This window comes from Micromys minutus (assembly GCF_963924665.1).
Source record: "Micromys minutus genome assembly, chromosome: 2".
In the NCBI taxonomy this organism is placed as follows: Eukaryota; Metazoa; Chordata; class Mammalia; order Rodentia; family Muridae; genus Micromys; species Micromys minutus.
In genome coordinates this window covers 88,586,689-88,610,427 of record NC_137971.1, presented here as the reverse complement: position 1 = coordinate 88,610,427, position 23,739 = coordinate 88,586,689, and the positions used below count along the sequence as shown (strand labels likewise).

The 23,739-nt window shown below is 42.4% G+C and overlaps 1 protein-coding gene across 1 annotated transcript; it reads left to right on the top strand.

Moving 5' to 3' along the window:
* Positions 1 to 247: 247 nt before the first annotated feature.
* Positions 248 to 23,702, top strand: OLFML1 (olfactomedin like 1). The gene is made up of 3 exons (XM_080912166.1): positions 248 to 569; positions 3,734 to 4,022; positions 21,597 to 23,702. Exons 1-3 carry the CDS (start codon positions 441 to 443, stop codon positions 22,385 to 22,387), a joined length of 1,209 nt encoding a protein of 402 aa, XP_080768292.1. The 5' UTR covers positions 248 to 440; the 3' UTR covers positions 22,388 to 23,702.
* Positions 23,703 to 23,739: the final 37 nt, after the last annotated feature.

Sequence of the window (23,739 nt, the reverse complement as noted above, 5' to 3'; positions counted from 1 at the left end):
CCTATGATTGGACTGCACAGTTTATTAGGGAGGCGGGAACCAAAAGTAAAAGAGCTGGGGGAGGGGAGAGGAGCAAAGACCTCCCCACCCCTTCCCTAACCCGTACACTCTAAACCTGGAAGCACTAAGTAGCCACTAGCCTGGAAAGGGTGTGCATATCCAAGCTGAGGGCAGGGCAGTAAATGCTGGAGCCCGGGAGCTCTCTGCACCAAGTGAGCACGTAAGGCCTGCAAAGACTAGCTTGCCAACAGCTGGACTTGATCACCAGCTTGAAACTGAGATCACTGCACTGGGTAGAACAACAAGCAGACGTTGTTCTCGCTGGCTGTGCAAGGCGTTGTTTTCTGAGGAACTGACACAGCAGCAGACGGAAACCAGGGATCACCACCTGGACCCCTGAGTCATTTTGAGAGAACCAAAGTTCCTGGGACGTGTGTGGGATGATGGTGGCCCTCCGGGGAGCTTCTGCTTCACTGGTTCTCGTCCTTGCAGCATGTCTGCCCCCACCACAACACGCCCAGGACCCAGCCATGGTGCATTACATCTACCAGCGCTTCCAAGTCTTGGAGGTAGGTGACGTGTCTTCCCTTCACTGGGAGCATGCCTCTTGGAAGTCACTCTATTGTGCCCCCACTTTCCTGTCAACCAGGGTGCATGTCTTCCAGATACAGAATGGACCACTGCTAAGGTCACATTTACAGGTGTGAATAGCCTAGCAGTTCAGGATACCACCTCCAGTACAGACTGCTCCATCATGAGACCTTGAGTGTGCCTTCACAATGTACTTGCCCCTGGAAGTTTTTCTTACCTATAAAATGGACATAGTGATAGAATTTAAGTTCAAATTATATTCTACCTTTTGATTTTACCTTTGACAAACTAGGGGTGTTTTATTTGGGCCATTAATCCGTACTCAGAGCAGAGCCTCACTTGCTGAGTAAATTTCTAGGGTGTTGAACATTTAAAACCTAATAGTTCAACCTTCAAGGTATGAAATTAGAGCTGTAGTCACATTTTCCTCATCTTTTACTGTATCGGGATGCTAACTGATGCCAGTTTCTCTCTTTTCCTTTTTATAATAAACTTTTAAGTGGCTATAAAACAATGGGGTGTTATATATGGCGGCTCACCGTAGACTTTTGCTTTTGATTCCTAACTGGACTTGGGTTTGGAAATGAGATTTTCCAGTAATGTTAAACAGAGTGAGAGCATTTGAGGTAGAAACTTTGTTAGAACATCAAAAACCTAGGGTTGGGAATGAGGCTCAGTTGGTAAGTACTAGCCTAGGATGCACGGAGCTTTGGGTTCAAAGCCCATCACTGTATAAGCCCAGGTATGTTAGTATTGTCGGCTGTGACAGCAGCAATCAGGGAGTGGAGGCAGGAGAATGAGGGCTTCGGAGTCATCTTTGGCTAAACAGGAAGTTTGAGGCCAGTTGAGATTACATAAGACCCTATAACAAAACAAGAAAACAAATATTTTCATAGGCCATTCAGGTTTTCGGGGACAAATGTAACCTTCTACCTTGCACTGTTTAGCTCTTATACAAGTTGAACTGGCATATTATCCATCTTCTGTCAAGGATGCTCTTACCTCACACGTTTATTTTCTCGAAAAACAAATCTGTAAGTCCAAATGATGGTGCTATCTAGCTATAGTTTCTGTGTGGTAAGCACACAGAACGAACAATCCAAATGCAGTTTCTCATCCAGCCTGGAGTCTGTAGATAAAGCACTTCCAGACCCCTGACCTCATACCGCAATCCTTGTTCCCTCCTGAACACACTGCCAACCTGCTTAAGATGCCAAAACTGTGCCCAGACTTTAGCACCAGCTAAACTTGTGTGCACTGTCCTGTGGTCCTGTGAGAGTTTGTCTACAGACACACTTTCTCGCAGCATTTTTGCCCCCTGTAGCTCTGTAGTTGTGTAGACAAGCTCTGTAGAAGATAAAGATATGTCCTTTGACCACTAGGTTCTGACTTGGGGGGAGGGATGAAGACAAATCCCAGGTGGGAGGGATTTCTGGCCAATGTGGGGGCTTTGTCAACACAGGGATACAGGGCCTGTTCTGCAAGGGGGATGTGGGGGAAAAAGAGGAAATAGAGACGGGAATTATTAATATTCATTATCTCCTCAATGTCTCTGTCTCTCTGTGTCTCTGTTTGTCTCTCTGTCTCTGTCTTTCTCTCTCTTCCCCACTATTTTCCCACCTCTATCTTTTTCTCTTTCAAGAGGAAGTGCCCTGCATGATTATGAGTAAAAGGTTTTTTGTTTGTGAAGAAGGCTTTAGTCAATGTTGCCAAGTGAACTTTAACTATTAACTCTGACCCAGCAGTACCATTTCCGTTCATGAATTCTTCCATTTACCAAACAGTCATCAGCTATGACTCTGTCCTTAGCTCCGCACCAGATGTGAGAGAATGGAACTCACTTCTAGCCTAAGACTGTCACTAAAGACATAAAAAATGTAAATACAGAAGGTTTTTTTTTCTTAACATTGAGTGAAAAAAATTGAAAACTAAATAGGCACTGAAAGTTCTTTAATGGAATAAATAATGGGATTTTGGTGTAATGAGAAGCTGCCTCTTATTAAAATTACTTTGTGTACATGCGCCCAATAGAATGTTGTTCAGCCTTTAGAAGGACGCTCATACATGACACTGGAAAGGAACTGACAGGATCTTATGCTAAGTGAAACAAGCAAGCCCCAAGAAGACAAACACTGAATGGATGATTTTATTATACATTTAATCTAAAAATAGTGAACTCATAAAAATAGAGAATTATGAGGAATGAGGAGATATTAATCACAGAATGCAGAATTTTCATTAGGCTAAGTTCTGAAGATAGGCTAATGGCTTGGTTTAAAAAGTGTGCTCCCCAAGTGTGGGGACCTGAGCTCAGATCATCAAAGTAAGACACAAGCCTGGTGCTGTGGAGGCAGACACAGGAAGCTCTCTGGGGCTTACTGGACAGGCAGCCTACACAGTCAGGGAGCTTCACATCCAATGAGAGGCACTGCCTCAAAACATAAGAGGTTGAAATGATTGGAAAGATACCTGGTATAGCCTCTGTGTGTGCACTTCCATAGGCATAGACACACACACACACACACACACACACACACACAAGAAAGAAAGAATATGTTCAGGAGATCCATTGTACCTATCACAGATAATAACAATATACTGCATACCTGAAAATTAAGAGAATAGATTTTTAATCACTTTAAAAGTAAATAAGCGAAATGCAAAATATAAAAAAATGCATATGTTAACTGACTTGGTTTAACCATTCTGCATCAAAATATCATATGCACAGCAATTATATAGGTGTTTCATTTGTTAATTAAATAATATAGTCAGCACAAAAATTAGTGTGTGCTATAATTACATAATAATATATATTGGTATAATTATAATAATATAATAATGGTATTTAAATATTTACAGTATATAAGCAAATTAAAATAAATGGATATTTAGAAAACCACTTGTAAAAATATTTTTATATGCATCAAGAAATACATTGGAAAACTTAAAAACTGGTATAGTTTTAAAAACTAGTATAGTTCCATAGTACCTATAAATTTAGGATTATAGGTTATTCTCTCCCTTTTGATTATTTATACTTAGTAATCTTTTTCTAGGAATCATACCTATTTGTAGTTCTTGAATAGTTTAAATAATTACAGTTATTTGGTAACTTTGGTAATTTATTTTCTGTTTGAAGCAAGGGCTTGAAAAATGTGCCCAAACAACAAGAGCATATATTCAAGATTTCCAGGAATTCTCAAAAAACATATCCATCATGCTGGGGAGGTGTCAGACCCACACGAGTGAATACAAGAGTGCAGTGGATCACCTTGCCCTGAGAGTAGAGCGTGCCCAGCGGGAGATCGACTACCTGCAATACCTCCGAGAAGCTGACTTCTGCATTGAATCGGAGGAGAAGACACTCACTGAAAAGGTGCTTCAAGAAGCAGAAGAGGAAAAGAAGATCCGAAGCCTGTTGAACACAAGTAAGGGATTCTTCTCCATCTCTTTTAGGGCCTGTCACATCTGGAGAGATGCAGATGCCTGCAGTTAGTGTGAGCAATGGGTGGCTGAGGACTGGGCACATCCCTTGTGTGTATGGGCAGGAGCAACTTAGCAGGGGTCGGACGTTCCTGCAGAATCCCACTTCAAGGGAGTAGCTTTTCTCATCCCAGTAGTTTGTAAAGACTCTAGGAAAGGCCAGGACTATGGTCTAGAAAGAGGCTTAGGTGTCCTCTCCTGGTAGACTTTGGTTTAATAGAGCCAACTGTCTCAGCTCCTTCTAGGGAGAGTGGTGTGCTGGTGTGGGCTACACCAAAAGTCTTGGACACCCTGCTGCCGGTGTAACAAGTAGCAGTCTGAAGCTAGACATTGTGAAAACCAAACCTCAGGCTGGGCACTGCCGCACAATGCTGTTGTATGTTGTCTGGAATGGTGGCGTTCTGGAATTTGTCTTGTGTGTGACCCATCAGTACCAGTTCTAGGCTGCCATTAATAATATCTGCTAGCTCATATTATAATACGCATCATAGCTGAGAAGATGCTTCTACACATAAGTCCGTTTCATTAAAACAGTGGGAGAAACAAGGCCACCACCTGTATTTTGTATTCTGAAAAGACTTCACTGCGAATAGGGAGACTGTTTATGTACTAATTGTGCCTGCAAATTTGGGAAACTCCAGCAGGAAATAAGGACATAAACAAGGTGTCATCTTTGCTTTTAGGACTTTTCAATGTAACCTGTGGGTCATGATGAGAAGGACCTTGGGGCTGAGGATGTCACTCCGTGGGAAGCATACCGCCTAGCTTGCATGAGACCCCGGGTTCCAGCCTCAGCATGAGGCAGCGGTAGAATGATCAGCACTTTAAGGATAGCCTCGGTTATGTAGTAAGCTTAAGGCCAACCTGAGCTACATGAGACCTTGTCTCAGTAAAAACTAAGTGAGTGAAGGTCCTGGAAAGCTCAGTAAACACTTCAAGTGACAGTACAGGCTATAAAGACGTGTCCACCTACAAATCTGTCTGAGAGATAGGAGTGTAGAGCAGGGGATATGGGGGCAGGAAGCTGGAGTTCTAACCAAGCCCTATGCTGGTACTGGTAGCCATCCTTCCATTCCTTTAGTCACTTATTTACTGACGAATACTGATTAGAGCAGAGATGCTGTTCCAGGCAGTGGAGACAGATGACGAAATGCCATGTGGTCCATGCTAAGGAGATTGAGCATGATTAGAGAAACCTCTGAATTATTCTAAGCAGGGAAATGATATAAAGGAAGAGACTCCCACAAGAGAAGGGAGAGCAGTCAGGAGTACAGAAGTAATTTATTCAAACAACGGCACAGAGTAAAGTATCTAGCACAGGACAGAAAAGAGCTGGTAGGTTGGAAGCTATTTTGAGTTGAAATCCACACACTTTGGTAACCTGGAGTTGAAAGGAAAAAAAAAAAAAAACAGATAAGGGGAGCTGTGAATCCAGGATACTTCTAAGATTTGGAGCTTAGGTTATTAATTGATTGGTATGAAATCTTTTTGGATAGAAAACCTGAGAGCAGTTTGGAAGCACGTATGACTAGGTGGGTTTTCTCCAAACAGTTACATCTCCATTTGTTTTCTGTTGCTGTAACTGAATCATGCAAGATACTTTGTGAAGAATAGAAATTTACTTAGCTTGCTTAGAAGTTTTCTAGGGGCTGGGAAAACAATGTGAATATTGATCTTGTCTGATCCAGAATGTGCCTGGTCTTTCACACAGGGTCACAAGCAGGCCACCAAGCCCAAATCATAGAATTAGGTCCCTGAGCTTTTCCTATTCCTGGGGTACTCTCAGACCTGCAAACCTTGAGGTGACCCCTTTTGCATTCTAGCTAGAGTGCAGCAGGGTTCCTGACACCGAGTCCTTCAAAAGTCCCATCCTTTGTCCCAGCTGCAGACACAGGTATCCATTGTCTGTGGAGTTGCCACTCATGTGGCTGTCACCTCTGGGGCACTGGTTCGACAATACCTATTTAAAACTAACCCAACTCTAGCTCCCTCCCACTGTTAGAAGGGTTGTTAGATAGACATGTCTGAGTCCTGTGAGTGCCCTTACTACTTCTCTTACGTCCTAAATTCCCACTAATGCCATGAGACCTTCTTACAGTTCCTCTGTATAATACTTTTCCTTATTCTTCATGACTTGTTAGCAACAGCAAAATGATCCACTCTACATTTCAGTCCTTTTATACAGAAAAGGCCTTTTGCAGGGCCAGAGAGATGGCTCAGTGGTTACGAGCTCTGACTGTTATTCCAGAGGTCCTGAGTTCAGTTTCCAGCTATCACATGGTGGCTCACAATCATCTTTAGTGGGATCTGATGCCCTCTTCTGGTGTGTCTAAAGATCGCTACAGTGTAGTCATATACATAAGATAAATAAATCTTTTTAAAAAGAAGAAAAGAAAAGGCCTTTTGCAAAGTGACCTGGATCAATCTCAACTGTTCTTCCTAAAGTATCCATATAGAGTTCTAACTTAAAGAAATATAGTTATATGTGCATACCGACACACATGTGAGCATTTAATACTCTCAGCCACACACATTTTATGTATGTACAATGTATTCTTCTACAAGACCATTAATAAAGATCCTGATATAATCTCTTTTGTATTCATGAACTGTAGAACAGAGACCTATCGTGAAATGAGAGGGCCAAAGAAATCATCCCTATACAAGGAATGCATGGCAGAGGCCCTGAAGAACTTAGACTAAGGACATGTGAATCTACAAACAACCACAGCCTTGTGATTAGTGGTCCCTCAACCTGACCTGTTCTAGTCTGCTTTGCTGTAACAAAACACTAACCTAAAACAAATTGGGGAGGAAAGGGTTTACCTGGCTTACACATTCTGATCATAGTCAACTAGTAAGATAAGTTGGGGCAGGAACTCAAGCAGGAGTAGAAGCAGGAACCACGGAGGAACACTGCTTACTCATGGCTTGATCGGCTTCCTTTGTTATATAGCCCAAGAACACCCACAATAGGCTGAGCCCTCCCACATCAACTATCAATCAGGAAATCGCCCCATAGACTTGCTAACGGGCCAATCCAAAGGACATGATTCCTCAACAGAGGATCCCTCTTCCCTGATAACTCCTAGCTTGTGTCAAGTTGGCAGAAACTAACCAGCACAGGACACATTATTTTCAGACAAGGCAAGAGTTAGGATGCCAGCTCTAAGCTAGTTTACCCCCTGCACTGAATATGTTTTATGACGTGCCTGCTCTTATTTTATTGTTGCTCTTGTTGTTGATGTGCAAGGTGGTGGTAGTGGTGGTGGATTTTGCTTGACTGTTCTGGTAGTAACTGTACCATAACAATTTTCCGATTCTGTACAACAGGTAGTCATAAATTCAGCAGCTAAAAGCAATATAAATTCACTATATCAGAGTCCACACATGGCCTCTAACTGCAAAGGCAGTTCACTACAAGGTATTTTTCCTCAAGAGGTGCCTAATACCTTTTTGAAGAATTTATTTTATCTGATCCTGTCAGGACCATCTATCATAATCATCTTTTTATTTAACTCAGAGCCAATTGATTTGGAGACTTATTAATTACAGAGTCCCTGAACCTTTGTCTTCCAATGGCATGTGATCACAGCACGCACCTTCTCAGATGGCTAGGTCCCGTGCATGCTCTGGGGCTAGAGTTGTGTGGAGATTACACAGGACAAAGGATCTTGAGGGCTGCATTTGTTACTTGACTCAGGTGCAACAAAAATACATGACCAAAGCCACTTTGGGAAGAAAGGGTTTATTTTGGCTTTATAGTTCCGTGGGATACCTTTCATCATGGCAGGGACATGAGCAGCAGGTGGCTGGTTATATTGTGTTCACAGTCAAAAAGTAGAAAACAGCTTCTCTCTGTTTCTCTGTCTGTCTGTCTGTCTGTCTGTCTCTCATCTCTCTCTCTCTCTCTCTCTCTCTCTCTCTCATCTCTCTCTGTCTCTCTCTATCTCTCATCTCCCTCCCTCCCCCTCTCCATTTCTTTGCTTCTTCCTTCCTCTCCCTTTCTTTCTCCAAGTGCTACCTTGAACTCTACCACTGAACTATACCCCCCAGTGGCTGCTCTCTCTCTTTTTTTTAGGTTCAGGACTCCCAACCCCACAGAGTGGGCCTGCCTACTTCAATCTAGAAATGTCCTCACAGACATGCATAGAAATCTGTCTCCATTTCGATTCTCTTTATTTTATTTTACTACGTATCTATTTTGTGTATACGAGTGTATGCATTATGTGTGTCTGATGCTGAGGCAGCCAGAAGGCAGCCAGATCTGAAACTGGAGTTTACAAATGGCTGTGAGCTCCTGTGTGGGTGCTAGGAAAAGAATTCAGATCCTCTGCCAAAGTAGCCAGTGTTCTTACCTTCTGAGCCATCTATCTCTCTAGCCTTCCATGTTGATTGTAAATCCTATCAAATTGACTGTCACAGCTAACCATCACAGGGACCATTTTGGAATTCTACTTACCATTGTGCCTCAGTTATCTGAACATGTCTTTCTAGAAGATTCTATTATTCCTATTTTCTTGGCCTACAAGGCCTAGGCCAGCTGTACAGCTTTTAGTAAAATTCTAAATGATGAAGTCAACACTGGTGTGCAGGCAAAATGGGTCAGGAGGGCTCAGGACATAAGGTTTCAGTTCCACATTCAGTCTCAGAACATTTCTTTGGGAAACGATTAGGGACTGGATGCTATAACTGCTTTGGAAAATTTAATCTTGTACCTCAAGATACAAGTGAATTCTAATGCACGTTAGAATAATCCTCTTCTTTCTCAGGTGTCTACTGAGGGCCAAGTCCTGAAGAACAGCTAAGGTTATGGTAAACTAAATCATTTCCCATCGAGCTGTTCTAAAGCCTTCAACCTTCATTTAGAGGTGTTTTTTTAAATTGAGGTCCACATGGCTTTCTAATCATAGGAATGTTTTAAGATTAAGCAAAGTTATTAAAAATCTTAACTTTCTCCCTGCCCCCTCCATCCCAAACTCTTTTCCACATACACATGATCTAGGAAAGTAGAGAGTACATTGCACTTTAAGGTCCCATGTTTAAACTGCCAGCGTTTGGTGCTAAGACCATTGTTAGAATAAAAATGTGTGGCGTCTGGAGAGATGGCTCAGAGGTTAAGAGCCCTTCTAGAGGTCTTGAGTTCCATTTCTAGCAACCACATGATGACGGCTCATGACCACCTGTAATAGGATCTGGTGCCCTCTTCTGGACTGCAGGCATACATGTATACATGTAGGAGGAATGCTATATATATATAATAAATGAGAGAGAGAGAGAGAGAGAGAGAGAGAGAGGGAGAGAGAGAGAGAGACAGAGAGAGAGAGAGACAGAGAGAGAGACAGAGAGACAGAGACAGAGACAGAGAGAGAGAGAGAGGCAGACAGACAGACTTTGCCTGTTGAGCTTATCACTTAGCACTAAACCTCAGGCACCTAGATTGAGAATTTTTCCAGCTGTAGGCTTTGGGAAAGTCCACAGGCTGCATTCTTGAGTGGATAAAAGTATTGACCTCCTTTTAACTTGTAAGTAGCTTTTAAAGAAGAACTCTCAGGGCAGTCAAAACAAGCCATTATAACAGATTTTATTTTCTTCCTCTGGCCCAGCTCCTTTTGTTGCAAGGAAGCATGGGAGTAACCTCATGTAACCCTCACTTGGCTGTGTTAAATAACTCATATCTTTTGTTAGATCATATTTCCAAGAAGTCTGCTGAATATCTGAATGCCTCTGGAATATACTCCAAGTAGATAAAAAGCAAACAACCAAACAAACACCCCACTCACTGAAAACTGAAGATAGTGTGTCTGTGATAACATGTCTGTGAGGAAACTCTCAAGGTACGTTGGTTCTTGATGAGTAGACCAAAGCATTAAGAAAACCATAACTAATTTGTAACAGATGTGTTAACTGTACAGGAGGAGACTGAAGGTCTGTCTGGGGGCAGAAATGTAGGAGATCATAAGGATGCTTGTGTGCGCATGCGTGCACAAAAGCAGTGTTACTGACTTCACAAGGCCAGCAACACGGGTTATGTAGTCCCCTAGAGAGCACATACCCAAGAGTCCAGAAAGGTCTGTATACATGGCATATCTATTGTTTATTCATTTGAAAAATAGTTTGTGTTTGTTTGTTTTTTCTTGGTGAGGCTTTATCTAGGTGCTATGAGTATTGCCAAGAAGTCCCGAATCATGTCACCTCATAGCTTTTGGACCCCGTTGGCATGAAGTCATGCATTCTCTCTCACTCTTTTGTTTATAGGCTCACCAAATGTCTAACTCAATTACAGATACATGCTGCATTTGTGCTGGGCATCAGAGACAGACACTGGCTGGCTATGACCTCACCACTTAAAGTAAAACTGAGAAGCAATGCAGACATAGAGGGTAACCTTCCAGAGCGAGGGCTGCTCTGAGGGAGGGCTGGATAAGGGACCACAGAAACATGTTGAGTTATAGGGGCAAGGTTGCCATGGAGATCAGAGGAGTGGGACTCCCCTAGGCTCAGTTTTAATCATAGAGAAGAGTTCATTAGATGGAGATGAGAGTTAAGAGCATTCTAAGTCATACGCAGCAGCACAGTGGAAATGGAGCATGGTGTGTTCAAGGGAGCGAATGATTCCATAGAACTCAGGCAGAGCAGGATGCAGTGGAAAAGAGAAACAAAACGAAACAAAACCAGAGGAGAGCTAAAGCACCCCGTGAGAATAATGTGAATTAGTAGATATTATTGATTGGTGATACATTTTATGTAGTCTCCAAATGATGTATGTATCTTACTGGCAATTATGTAATTGACAGAAACCCCCATGAGTTAGGTACAATCCTCCTCCACCTCACCCCTCCCCCATTTTGTAGATCAGGAAAACAAGACTTTTTGAGGACAGTTTGCCAAAGCCCATACAACTAATGAAATGACCAGGGTGACATTCACACCAACCCTGGATTTGTGCACATGCCAGACTCTCCCATCATCCCACAGCTGGGCTGAGCAATGATCAATATGGGAGTTCCATGGCTCAGCGAGGACTGAGAAAGATCACTCTGGACACAGGGTACAGAGTGGCCCGGCAACAGGAGAGGGTGAGAGCTAGAGAAGGTAAAAGCTAGAGCCAGCAAGGCAATGGCAAGGGTGACCACAGAGGCATATGAGCTTGGAGCTTTACATCTGAGAGTAAATGTCTGTGCTAGAAGTTTCTGATGTCAGTGAGGGCCACAGCATGAACTATGATTCCATCTCACATGGGATGATTTATTTAAATTCTGTCTGAGTAAAGTCAATAACCTCCTGCTTTTTAAACTTTACTATTTTATTTTTGAGACACAGTCTAATGTGGCCTGGGATGGTCTTGAGCTCCCTGTGTGTCTTAGAATGACTCTGACCTTTGGTTCCTCCTGCCTATACCTGCCTCTGGAGGGATGGGAGAGCAGGCATGCATCACCATAGCTGGTTCTATGCAGTGCTGGAATTAGTGCGTACTAGGCGAGCATCCTAGCCACTCAGCTACTGCTCCAGGTCCTCTCTGTTGACTATTAACAGCAGAAGTCTCTGCTTCATTCCCTACTTATCTCTGTGGTTCTCGGTTGACCTGTCACCATTTCAGCAGAGTATTTCTTCTCATGATTTCTCAAATGCCTTCAGTCCTCTTACACTGTTCTCTCTTCCTCTACCCACTCCACCCCAGCCCTAACAGTGACCTCCCTGTCCCCATCTATGCCTGTCCCGGTACTCTTGACTTATACTGCCATCAGGGTCAGGGTCATCTTATTAGAATTATATAACACCATCACCATTTCCCCTTGATGACAACTACAAACCCAAGGACAAACGAAAACTGCTTTTTACAACCCTATCCTACTGCCGCCTTCTCTAAATACTTAATTTTTCTATACAAAAGAAAAAAAAATGCCTGATGATTATAAAACTACACATACTGTACAAACTGTCCTTATTGTGGGTTTTTTTTCTTTTTACTATGAAAGTAAATGAGAAGCCCACAGCCAAACACCCATTTTTAGTATTTCTCAGCTTATTTCCATCCATCTCTGGTCTTCTATGCTGTTTATTTAATCTGTTTTAAGAACATAGTTGATATATCTATGCATGCCTGCATTGTGGATGCTGTGTTTCCAAAAATATATCCAAGTGCCTAGAAGGAGTGGGAGATCAGGGTGCTCTGGCCTGAGTATTTTATTAAACTAAAGGCAACTGTTTGCTTGGGATCACATTAAACCATTTTCTTTCCTGTAGTCCAGTATCATTCTGTAGATACTGTAGAACAATGGTTATGTAGATACCTCTGCAACCTTTTCCCCCCCAGATAAAAACACTATGGCTCAGAGAATCTTCCCCCACATCCCTGCTCTATTCAGTAGAACGTACCACCCTAGATATACAGTTTCCATCTCTGTTCTGTGCTGAAAAACCCTCACCTCACATCAACTATCTTTTGCCACATTAACGTAACTCAGCAAACCACTCCAATTTGGATGGGTTAAAGTACACCCAACTCTTATTTCTCAAGAGTTTGAAGCATGGAAGGACTGTTCTATTGATTTGGGCCAGGACTGGCTTGCCTGCACATCTCCCATTCTTGGCACATTACCTACTTGTTGAGGATGCCTTATTTGAGATCATATGGTTGTCCTCCACATGAAGTCTGGCTTCCTGGAGGCTGATCTGATCTCACTTTTATGATGAATGCAGATGTCTCAGAGAGGGCAGAAGAACCCCCAGGGACTTTGATCATTTTTACCACATTCTTTTGGCAAAAGCAATTTCCAATTCTGGCTCCAGGGTCCACCCTTCCACTATAAACTCTAATTGCTTCTATATTGGGCTTTTGGTCTTGATGCTCCTGGAAGCAGAGAGTGAGCAAGATCAGCTTTTAGTTATGCAAATGTGTGCTGAGAACAGGTGACATTTACTTTATAGGAATGTCAGATGACTTTGTTCTGCAACCAGAAAGACTGGCACCATCACAGCCAGAATGGAGAACATGTCAATTGACCCTTTTTAGTTGGCTAAGAAACTTATTTAAAAACAAACAAAAGTGGGCTGGAGAGATGGCTCAGTCATTACGAGCACATGCTGCTCTCGGAGAGGAAATGTGTTTGGTTCCCAGCACATGATGGCTCACATTCATCTGTAATTCCAGCTTCAGGGAATCTCATGTTTTCTGGTCTTCACAGATACCAGGCATGCATGTGGTGCCTATACATGCATACAGGCAAAATACTCAAACACATAAAGTAAATAAGTCTAGAAAAATTAAAACCAAAACGATGAAAATACTGTATTTTTTAAATTAAGAATCAGCTCAGCCTACAAGGGAGATATAGACAAAATCAAGGAGTTCACCCTTATAACTTTGGCATGCTTGGGACATTGCAATAGGCAGATACCAGATGTAGGGTGGCAGTCATTTGAGATCAGAAATGCCCCAGATGGCTGCCAGTTCTCTACTTTGCTTCACATCAATACTGAGCAGACTCTATGCTCTTGAGTAGTTCTCAAAATGTCAATCTTGGACACTCCTTTGCCATCTTAGAACTTATTCAGGGCTCCAAAGAGGGCATCTTGAGCTACAGGTACTAACTTTTGCCACATTCACAGTTAAGCTAAAGAGGTTATAGCATGTGCCAGATGTTCTTTCAAGGAGAACACAAAATAATGCATGAAAACAGATATGACATGTCTTAAATCTTATCACTTTTACTTTTTACCGAAGGGATGCTAACGATAAAAATGTCAGCAGAATGAGTGTATACTATATCATAAAAATGTAGCAGGCTCAAGAGAGGAAAGTGTATTATAAGTTTCTGAAGAGCTGGCTTCTTCAAGAAGACAGTTTTAAAGGAAGTTTGCCCATATTGGGGTCCACCCCACATGCTGGCTGAACTCATACTCACACCCAGTGTTTAGTCATCTTCCTAGCTTTCAAGAATGTTCCTTGTGTTCTCTGCTTGTTGCTAGTGGGTGACATACACCTAAATAAGTGGAGAATCATGGACCAAACCTGTTTTCTTTCTCATGCTCTACTGCTAATCACCTGCAAAACCAACCAGTCTGGTTCTAGAAACTTTAGAATACTCTAAATTTGGCAACAACAACAATAACAAAATGTAGGAACCTAGAAATACCTGTAATAAGTGTCTACCGAAGGGCTCTGTGTGGTTATCAAGATCAGCATATACAATGCTTATTGCATGCCAAACCCTACTATGAGACACATAGCTGAGCTCTCTAACAACACCAAATCAGTATAGATCATTGAGAAACATCATGCTCAAGGCAGCATTCCTCTTTTCCAGCCATCCATCCACTGAAGCAAAGAGTGAGGCAGCCATGCTAATCTATTTGTTTTCTAAGTTGGCATAGCAGTTAATTGATATCACAGCTTTGGGCCGTGCCAAACAACTGTACTATCAGAAGCTATTTGGTTCCTGAGTATGGAGCACAAACAGAAAGAGACTGGATATTGAGGCAGGTATCTATCTTGTCCCAGGCCCTGGGGGAGGTTAAGGAGAAGATGAGCAGAAAGAAAGAGGAGGGGGACAAGAAAGAGGGGGAAGGGTTAGAGGAGAAGACTCTTTGTAAGGAAGTCTAGTCCAGCATGATGCCTGTTTTAGTTACTTCTTCTATACTGCTGCCTGGAGACATCATGCTGCAGCAAGTTATAGGGGAAAAAAAGTTTGTTGGGGATTATGATTTTAGAAGGTGAGTCAGTAACCATCATGGTGGGAAGCATGGCAGCAGGCAGGCAGGCATGACTCTGGAGCAGAAACCAAAAGATCCACACGTAGGAGGCAGGAGAGAACTAACTGGGAATGGCTTCTGAAACCTCAAAGTCTAATGTACACTTCTTTCAACAAGACCTCATCTGCTAATCCTTCCTAAACAGTTCCACCAACTGGGGACCAAATATTCAAACACATGAGCTTAAAGGGGGTCATTCTCATTCGGACAGCCACAGTACCAATTCTGAAAGAGGGCTATTCAGATGGAACCATTTGTTAACTGGGGCAAGAGTGAGGCTTGAAAAAGTCAAGATTTATGACAAAACTTCATAAAGTAGTGAAAAATGCTCATGGCTTTAGAAGAATTCTCCTCTTTTTAATAAACTCTTAACAGGCAAACCTTCTAGTCCGTTTCTGCTAGTGTCTCTCTTCCCTTTTTCCCCCATTGTTATTGTTGTTGTTGGTGGTGTTGGTAGTGGTGGTGATGGTTTTGGTGTTGTTGTTGTTGTTGTTGTTGTTGTTGTTGTCAATATTATTGTGGTTTGTTTTTGTTTGGTTGGCTTATTTTGTTTTGTTGTTTTATTGTTTTGGTTTTTGAGACTGGGTTCTTTGTGGAGTCTGGCTGTCCTGGATCTTGCTGTATAAACCAAGCTGGCCTTTGAACTCAGAGATCCACCCGCCTTTGCCTCCACTGGGATCTACAGCATGCACCATACCACAGTCTCTCAGCTTGAGTCTGGTTTATCGTCATCACCTGGCTACTTCAATCTAACTAGTCAATCCCCTTTCTTTCTAACCATCTCTTGTATCTATGCCTGACACTATTTGGAATCTTGGATCTGGGCTACACTTAAAAACTACTGCATACCTTCCCTGTGTCCATCACTGTACCTCAGGTGCTCTACCCCCTGTCCTACCCCAGCCACTTTTTTTTATCAGAGATGAACCAATATCTCTAACATCAGACTGAGTCACAGTGGAGGAACAAGTCTTACAGGTCCAGCAAAGTATTTTAAAAGATTCAAATAAGTGATATTTATGTATGAACTCATTGGCCTTGGGCTATTCTACCCCAACTGCTTGACTGAAATTTTGCCTGTGGGGAAAAACACACATTTATGTGTCTTGGTTTGCAGGCAGAACCTTTGCATTGACTGTTAAATAATTTGCATCTCAAGTGGATTCAAGTTTGTATTTATTTATTTATTTATTTATTTATTTATCATTCCCAATCTTTCCTGCACTATTTTCCCCTGCTAATTATCTGTTCCCAAGAAAAACACAGTAGGTAATTTTAATTTTCCCTTTTATTGGGACACTAGAAATTATGCCCCCTAATTTTTACAGTTTTAGATTATCCTTGGTGAAAGAATAGGAAGCTCCCAGCCTGAACTTATGGTTTGGGGGCTGTCAGAATGAAGTCTGGATGGACAGAAGGGAATTTGAGGACTGGAGACCAGAGTCCCCAGGTCTTAGATACCTAGTCCTGAGCTTCAGCTAAATCTGAAGGAGTAGGAGAAGTTGCCGAAAGATACTGGGGGATTGTTTTGTTTTCTTTTCTTAGAGATTTTCTTAACTCTTTAATCAAAAGTTTACATCAGCACATTGTTCTGTTATCTCTCTAAGAACTCTGCTTTAAGAAGGGAAAGTAGGAAGGGGAGGCACGTGACCGCTCATTTCTTCTATACTTTACTACTTTAAAATTTTATTTCGTTTAAGTTTATTTATTTTTTAGACAGGGTTTCATTGTGGAGCTCAGGCTAGCCTGGAACTCATAGTGTAGCACAGGTGGGCCTGTAACTTACTGTACAGGTTAGGTTGTCCTCAGACTTGCCGTCTTTCTGGGTCTGCCTTGCAAGTGCTGGAACTGTATGCCTGCCACCCCACAACTGCCTCTCTTCTGTTTTTTATTTTATTTTATTTGTGGTTTTGGAGATAGGATCTAATGTAGCTCAGACTGGCATCCAACTGATGTATAGCTAAAGATGACCTTGAGCTTCTAATTCTTTATTCCTAAGTGCTAGGATTATAGGTCTATGCTGCATGCTCAGTTTTATGCAATACTGGGGATCCAACCTAGGGTTTCATGCATGCAAGACAGGTACTCTACAAACATATCTATATCCTTAGCCCCTGCTCTTCTATATTGCAAATTAATGGTTTCTTATAGACAAGAAGCAAATGTTCTATGGTTTAAAACACAGTCTTTACATAGCTTAGCTTCAAGTCTGTCCTTCCCTGGCGGGAGAAACAGGCACTGTGGGGGCTACCTACTGAACATAAGTGTCCTGTCATACTTGGCTGACCATGACCTTCACTAGTCCTTCTCTGGACACACCAGTACACATGGCACCCTAACCCTTCCTATCATACTAATCTGCCTCTGAGGCTGGCTGGTAGCATCCTGGCTCCCAGCTCTGACTTCAGAAGACCCCGTCACCACTGACTATCTGTGTGGCCATGCCAAGAAACTCATGCAAGACTTAACTATTTTTTTTTTTTAACCTGGAAACCAGTGATTAAAATATATGTCATGGTAACTTATTATAAGACTTATATAAATTACTATAAAGTTATCCAGCAGAGTACCAAACATTCTATGCATTTGTAAGGCATTTAATTACTGCTTTAATCCTGGGATTTGTCCTTTAACATGGAATATTATATGGGTATCTCTAGGAACCCATGGACCCTCCTCTTCCTCTCCTATACAATTGTTCTATGGTTGAAAGCTTAAAGCCGCACTTACTTCTCAGTGATCAGCACAGATCAGGGAAGAGCTGTGGCCTCCCCTCAGTCAGGTTCAGCTGTGTTCAAGTAGAAATAGCACTTGGGAATCAGAGTGACTGTTCCCCTCTTCACTCAGCCCCATATACAGAGGCTCCTCCCACCACCGGCTTCTTTGAAGCTTAAACTCCCTGGCTGCTCTTTCTAGAATCTGGCTTCCCATAGCCAGGTCCCTCATGACAATGCTGACACACGAAATCAAACTATCAGGCAGTTGGAGCATGTTAGGAGGACATGCTGACTCCTGGTAGCTGAGAGATTTCTATAGTTCTCTTCTAAATCTTCTTCCAGCACAGTGTGATCCAGGTGGAACCTCTGTGCCTACATCTGAAGAACTAATTTACCAGGTCTTAACCAGCTAAGCCTACTCTCCATTCCTAAAAACCTGGGCTCCTTTTTTTTTTTTTTTTAAAGGAAATAATGGATTTGAAACTATCTTAAAATCTTTGAATGATTATTTTCTTAAGATAGGTCCACGGCCAGAACCCAAAGGGTGCTATAGAGTGTTTAGACCCCAGAAGAACATCTGAGCTTTTTTATTGTCTTCATTCAACTGCCATTTACTGAATCCTCAAAGCACTGACTTAGACGTTTGTCTACAATACTAAACATGACGATGAAGGGCCTGCTTCCGGAGAGCCCTGAGAGAGAGGTGGACAATGAGCTAGGAAACACACAGGTAAAACAGTTCACAGCAGGATGAGTAGTCTACAAAAAGGAGCCTGTTAAGGAGATTATAGTAAGAGTGAGACTTGGCCAGGTATGGGGCTACACACAAACAGTCTGAGTACCTGCCAGTTCGAAGCCATCCTGTGCTCCGTAGTGGGTCCAGTCGGTGTGGGGGTAGGGTGCCTGAGGAATGAATAGAGGCCATTCACTGTAGAAAGTTCAAGAGAAAGGAAGTTTCCATGTAGAAATATTCAGAAAGCAAAAAGAAATCTGTCATGCTCACAGATCACGAAGAAAACTCAGTCGTCACAACACTGTGAGACACAAAGGATAGAGTCCTAATGACAAACAAGGGCCATGCTGCACAGCCTTATAGGCCAGGATTAGAATGTTATTCTAAGTGTAAGCAAGGAGATAAAGTTTAACATATCAGATCACTCTTACTGCTTTGTGGAACATATACTTGACATGTAGATGAGCTAGCAAGAGTAAAATCAGGGAGATAAATCTGATACATTTTAAGTGATCTACGCAAGAAACAACGAGTCATGATTTGCAGGGGGAAAGTAGGAGTTAAAGATGAGATATATAATTGAGCGTTTGCAAAAACTACTCGTATGATATTTAAATTAATTCTTTGATAAATTCATGTATATACAATGTATTTTGATCATATTCCTTTCTACTTCTCCCAACTCCTACCAGATCAACTCAAGACCAACCCTTACCCACCTACTTCTGTTCTCTGAAAATTATTATTATAGTTCCTCAAGTCCAATTTATACTGCCCATGTGTTCCTGGATATAGACCATCATTGGAGCGTGATTAACCTACCAAGAGCCACAGCCATAAAGGAAACTGACCTTTCCTCCCCTAGAAACTATCAATTATCAATAGCTGTCTAGCTAGGGATGTGGCTCATGCCCTGGTGCACTGCCCCCTCAGCTGGAATCTTGGTTGGATTGATCTTGTGCAGGTCTTATGCAGGTAGCATGAGGGTAGTGGTTCTGTCAAGTTCTGATGATAAGTTATTTTTTTCCCAGTCCTCCCTGATCTCTGGCTCTTAGAATCTTTCTGGACTCTCTTCTGTGGTAGTCCCTGAGACTTGAGGGGAAGGAGTATAATTCAGTTGCCTATTCGTGGCTGAGAACTCTGCAGACACTTTGCACATTACCCAGTTGTAAATTCAGTATCATCTTTTTTTAATTCACGTTTTTTAAAGAAGATTTATTTATTCATCATACACACACACACACACATACACACACACACACACACACACACATATATGCCTACACTGGAACTGTCTTCAAACATACCAGAAGAGGGCACCAGATCTCATTATAGATGGTTGTGAGCCACCATGTGGTTTCGGGTATTTGAACTCAGGACCTCTGGAAGAACAGTCAGTGCTCTTAACCACAGAGCCATCTCTCCAGCCCAATTCATTATCTCCTAAGGCACAAAAAAATTTACTATGATGATGTCTGAGAGCTGTCTTAATAGGTGTAGAGATATCAGTTTAGAGAGAGTTTATTTTCATTTAACAAAGAATAATAATTGGTTCACCCCTGTGGCCAGTGAACTCCCTAAAATTGAGTTCTTGGCCAGATTTGTAGAGAGCCACCAAAAAAAAAAAAAAAAAAAAAAAAAAATCTGAAGTTAGAACTGATGATCAACCTTTCCAGAAATGACCAGTAGTGATTGACCATGGTCACCATGAAGATTCCAAAGAGCTCCGGCCATTTAGAAGATGGCACACCTAACAGCCAGATGGGAGACGCTTATACAATGTCTGTCCAGATTCCATCCAATGAAAACAAGTCAGGGAGCATAGGCTAGCCCCAAAGGAGACTATGAAATGTAGTTTTTCGAGCAGTGATAAAGACTGAACTGAAATGGAACAGAAGAAGCACAGATCATGATCTCTGCCCAACTGTCAAAGGAGAAACAGAAAATGGACATAGAAACAAAATAGGTGAAGAAGGTGTTGTCAAGGAGGAAGAACTGACCAATGCCGCCATACTACAGAAGATGAAGTAACATGTAAAAGTCTGGGGCTTTCCTATGCCCACTTTTGTTCTCTAATAATAATAACAAGGAGACCTTTACAGTCATTATTAAGCTTCTTGCACTATAGCTGGGACCTTCTAATCTATTCTAAGCCAACCATACTGGCCACTTCCCAGCCATATGGCATTATCTGCCATTTTAGCTTTGTTTGGGAACCTCCTTCTTCATTTGTGTTCTTATGGTGACTCCCTAGGTCCCCAGTGAAAACTCCCTAGGCCCACCTGAGACCCCCCTCCTCCTCGGCTGGGCTGAGAGGACACACCTTACCCTCTCCTGCCTAGCTATAGGCTGATCACTCTTTATTGGCCAATCTGAAGATGATGATGAACAATGTTTTGCAAAATACTGAGCCAGGAAATGCTTTATAATAATGACAATACAAAGTCCTATACCGAAACCAGATCTCTAGGGTAAGGAATCAGCAGTTGAGTATACAATGCCCCAAAACAACCCCCCCCCAACAGTAACATGCCTACATAACAGAAAGGCAGGAATTTTCATTTAAGAGTTCCTTGGTAGCATTATCAAGGACAGATTCTGTTGGAAAGCAAGAGTAGGAGGTGAGAAGTAAATATGGAAAATATAGAATGCTCTGTAGGAGAAGCTGAGGACGAAATGGTGCAAAAGATAAAGTCTCCAGAAAATGTTAACTAGTTGGAGATATTAAGTTTTTTTTAAGACATGCTCTTACTAGCAAGCAATCCCTGGCTAGCCTGGGATTACTGTATAGACCAAGCTGGTCTCAGAGTCACAGAGAACTGCCTACCTCTTCCTCCAGAGTGCGGAGCATACACATTGGAGATTTTTACAAATGATAATAAGCAAGATGCATATAAGTTAAGAGTGAGGAGCTAGAAAAACTGGTTACAGATTATAGGGTAATCAGTTGAGGAGTTTAGAAGCTAAGACAGGATGTGATCTGAATACAGTGATTGGAGTCCTCATGGAAAGAACTAACACAACTTCTAAGAAAATTCTACTGTAAGTAAGGGTCAGGAAATGGAGGGAGTTCTGTCTAATGGTGCTTAAGTCTTCAAAAGGAGTTCATGCTTGTTTTCCATTTTTGCTCTAGGATTCTCCAAGGGAGACTCTTCTTTCAGAGCTCACGGTATCATAGCAGAAACGAGAGTATTATCTAATGCATTAGATCTGAAAGGAAGCTGGATTCCTCAGGTGTACTGAGTACTGTAGAAAGTAGACACCGCATAAATAGCTTGTTGAGAAATAACCTGTCCTTTTCCTCCTCTGGCTAGGCTGTGACAACATGCTGGTGGCTATAAAGTCTCTGAAAATAGTGAAGAAGACCGTGGACCCAGATGGCTCTTGGATGAAAGATGCTGGCAGTAGCTCTGCAAAAGTGTATCTTTTAGCTGGCTCCAGAAACAACACAGTTTGGGAATTTGCAAACTTGCGGGCATTCATGGAAGATAGCATCAAGCCTGGTCCCCGGAAACTAATCTTACCACTTTCCTGGCAGGGGTCAGGGCAGGTGGTCTACCAAAGCTTTCTATTCTTTCACAATCAAGGAACTTCAAATGAGATAATTAAATATAATCTGCAGAAGAAGACTGTGGAAGATCGAATGCTTCTCCCAGGAGGGGCAGGCCGAGCACCCATCTATCAGCACTCCCTTTCTGTGTACATCGACCTTGCTGTGGACGAACACGGACTCTGGGCCATCCACTCAGGACCAGGCATCCAAGGCCATTTGGTTCTCACAAAAATCGATCCTGGCACTTTGGGAATAGAACATTCATGGGATACACCGTGTAGAAGCCAGGACGCCGAAGCTTCATTCCTCCTGTGTGGGGTCCTCTACGTCGTCTACAGTTCTGGTGGCCAGGGCCCTCATCGAGTCACCTGTGTCTATGATCCACTGGGTACTGTCAGGGAGGAGCATCTGCCCAATTTGTTCTTCCCTAGGCGGCCAAGAAGTCACTCCATGATCCATTACAACCCCAGAGATAAGCAGCTGTATGCCTGGAATGATGGCAGTCAGATCACTTACAAACTCCAGACAAAGAAAAAACTGCCTCTGGAGTAACGGGTGGCAGTCTGGAGGGAGATTTCTGTGGCTTGGGCAGTGGTTTTCTGGGACACGGAGGTCAGAGCCCCTTCATGGTGGCGTATCCACTCCTCTAGATGCACACAGGAATGGGTTCTAAAGGTTAAAGTACATATTCGTCCTTTCCCAAATGTTACGGTCATAGGTGTCTTTTGAGAGAATAGATGAGGCCACGATTCAGAAAATTAACCAGTTCTTTGCCCTCAGCCAAATCTGGTGGGGATTAAGGCCTGTTTTATCTGGTTTACTTATTTCCAATCTTTCCTTTTGCCTTCCAGCATTTTCTCTGGCTCCGATCTATTCCCCATCCAGCAATTAGGATCTTGCTAAGTCCCGGTATTGACTTCTCTGGACTTCACTCAGGCGCTGTCTTCTTTTTCAAATGCTTATAAAGATTTTTCATTGTCCCAACTGTACTAGTTACATTTCTTGTTGCTGTGACCAAATACCAAACAAGAAGCAACTTAAGAAAGAAAAGGTTTATACAGTTTATTGCTTCAAAAGGGAGCCAGGCACAGTGGTGTGCACCTTCAGCCCCAGCACTCAAGATGCAGAGGAAGGTGGATCTCTGTGTGTATGAGGCCAACCTGGTCTACATGGTAAGTTCCAGGCCAACCAGGGTGATACACTGAGATCTTGTCTCAAAACAAAAATGGCTATAGTCAGTCATGGTAGCAGGAGACAGATGTTAGTGTAACCAGGAAGCAGGTTACACTAAGAAACTTAAAGGCTTGCCATCATAGTAACACAAGGCCTGCATTTGGTTGGGAACCAAGAGTTCACATGAGCCCATTGGGCACATATCACTCATCCGACCAAAACGCCCAGGAAACATTATTTCTTGTTGATACCTAATTTTTACTTCCTCTGGCCTCGCCCTTCTGCCATGCCAAGTGGACACAGCAGCGCTGTGAAATCATGAATACTTAGTTGCATGTTACTTTCTAGTTACAAAGCTCTTTTTCTTTACATTGTTTCATTGTCTTTTTGTCTTTGTGGTATGTACACATCTTCACAGTTCCTAAACTAGGGTGAGAGTCATTCAAAGTAGCAAACTACAAAATGAAACAGCGAGAAAGACTGCAAACCTCCTAGTGTTTCCATCTCCCAAGGAAGGAAGTATCAATTAGGTGCTGTTCCCACTTATCCTTAATCAGTGTGTCCATCAATTCAGCCTAAAAATAACACTCTGCCCCTTAGCCAGTTTTCATGTCTGCACAAGGTCTTATATATAGGTCTTTCAAAGTCTGCGTTCTCTAAGAGAAACAGTCCAAGGGTAAGGGGGCAATTCTCAACCTCCTCTTGTTTTTCTGTTGCCTGCTTCTTTTTCC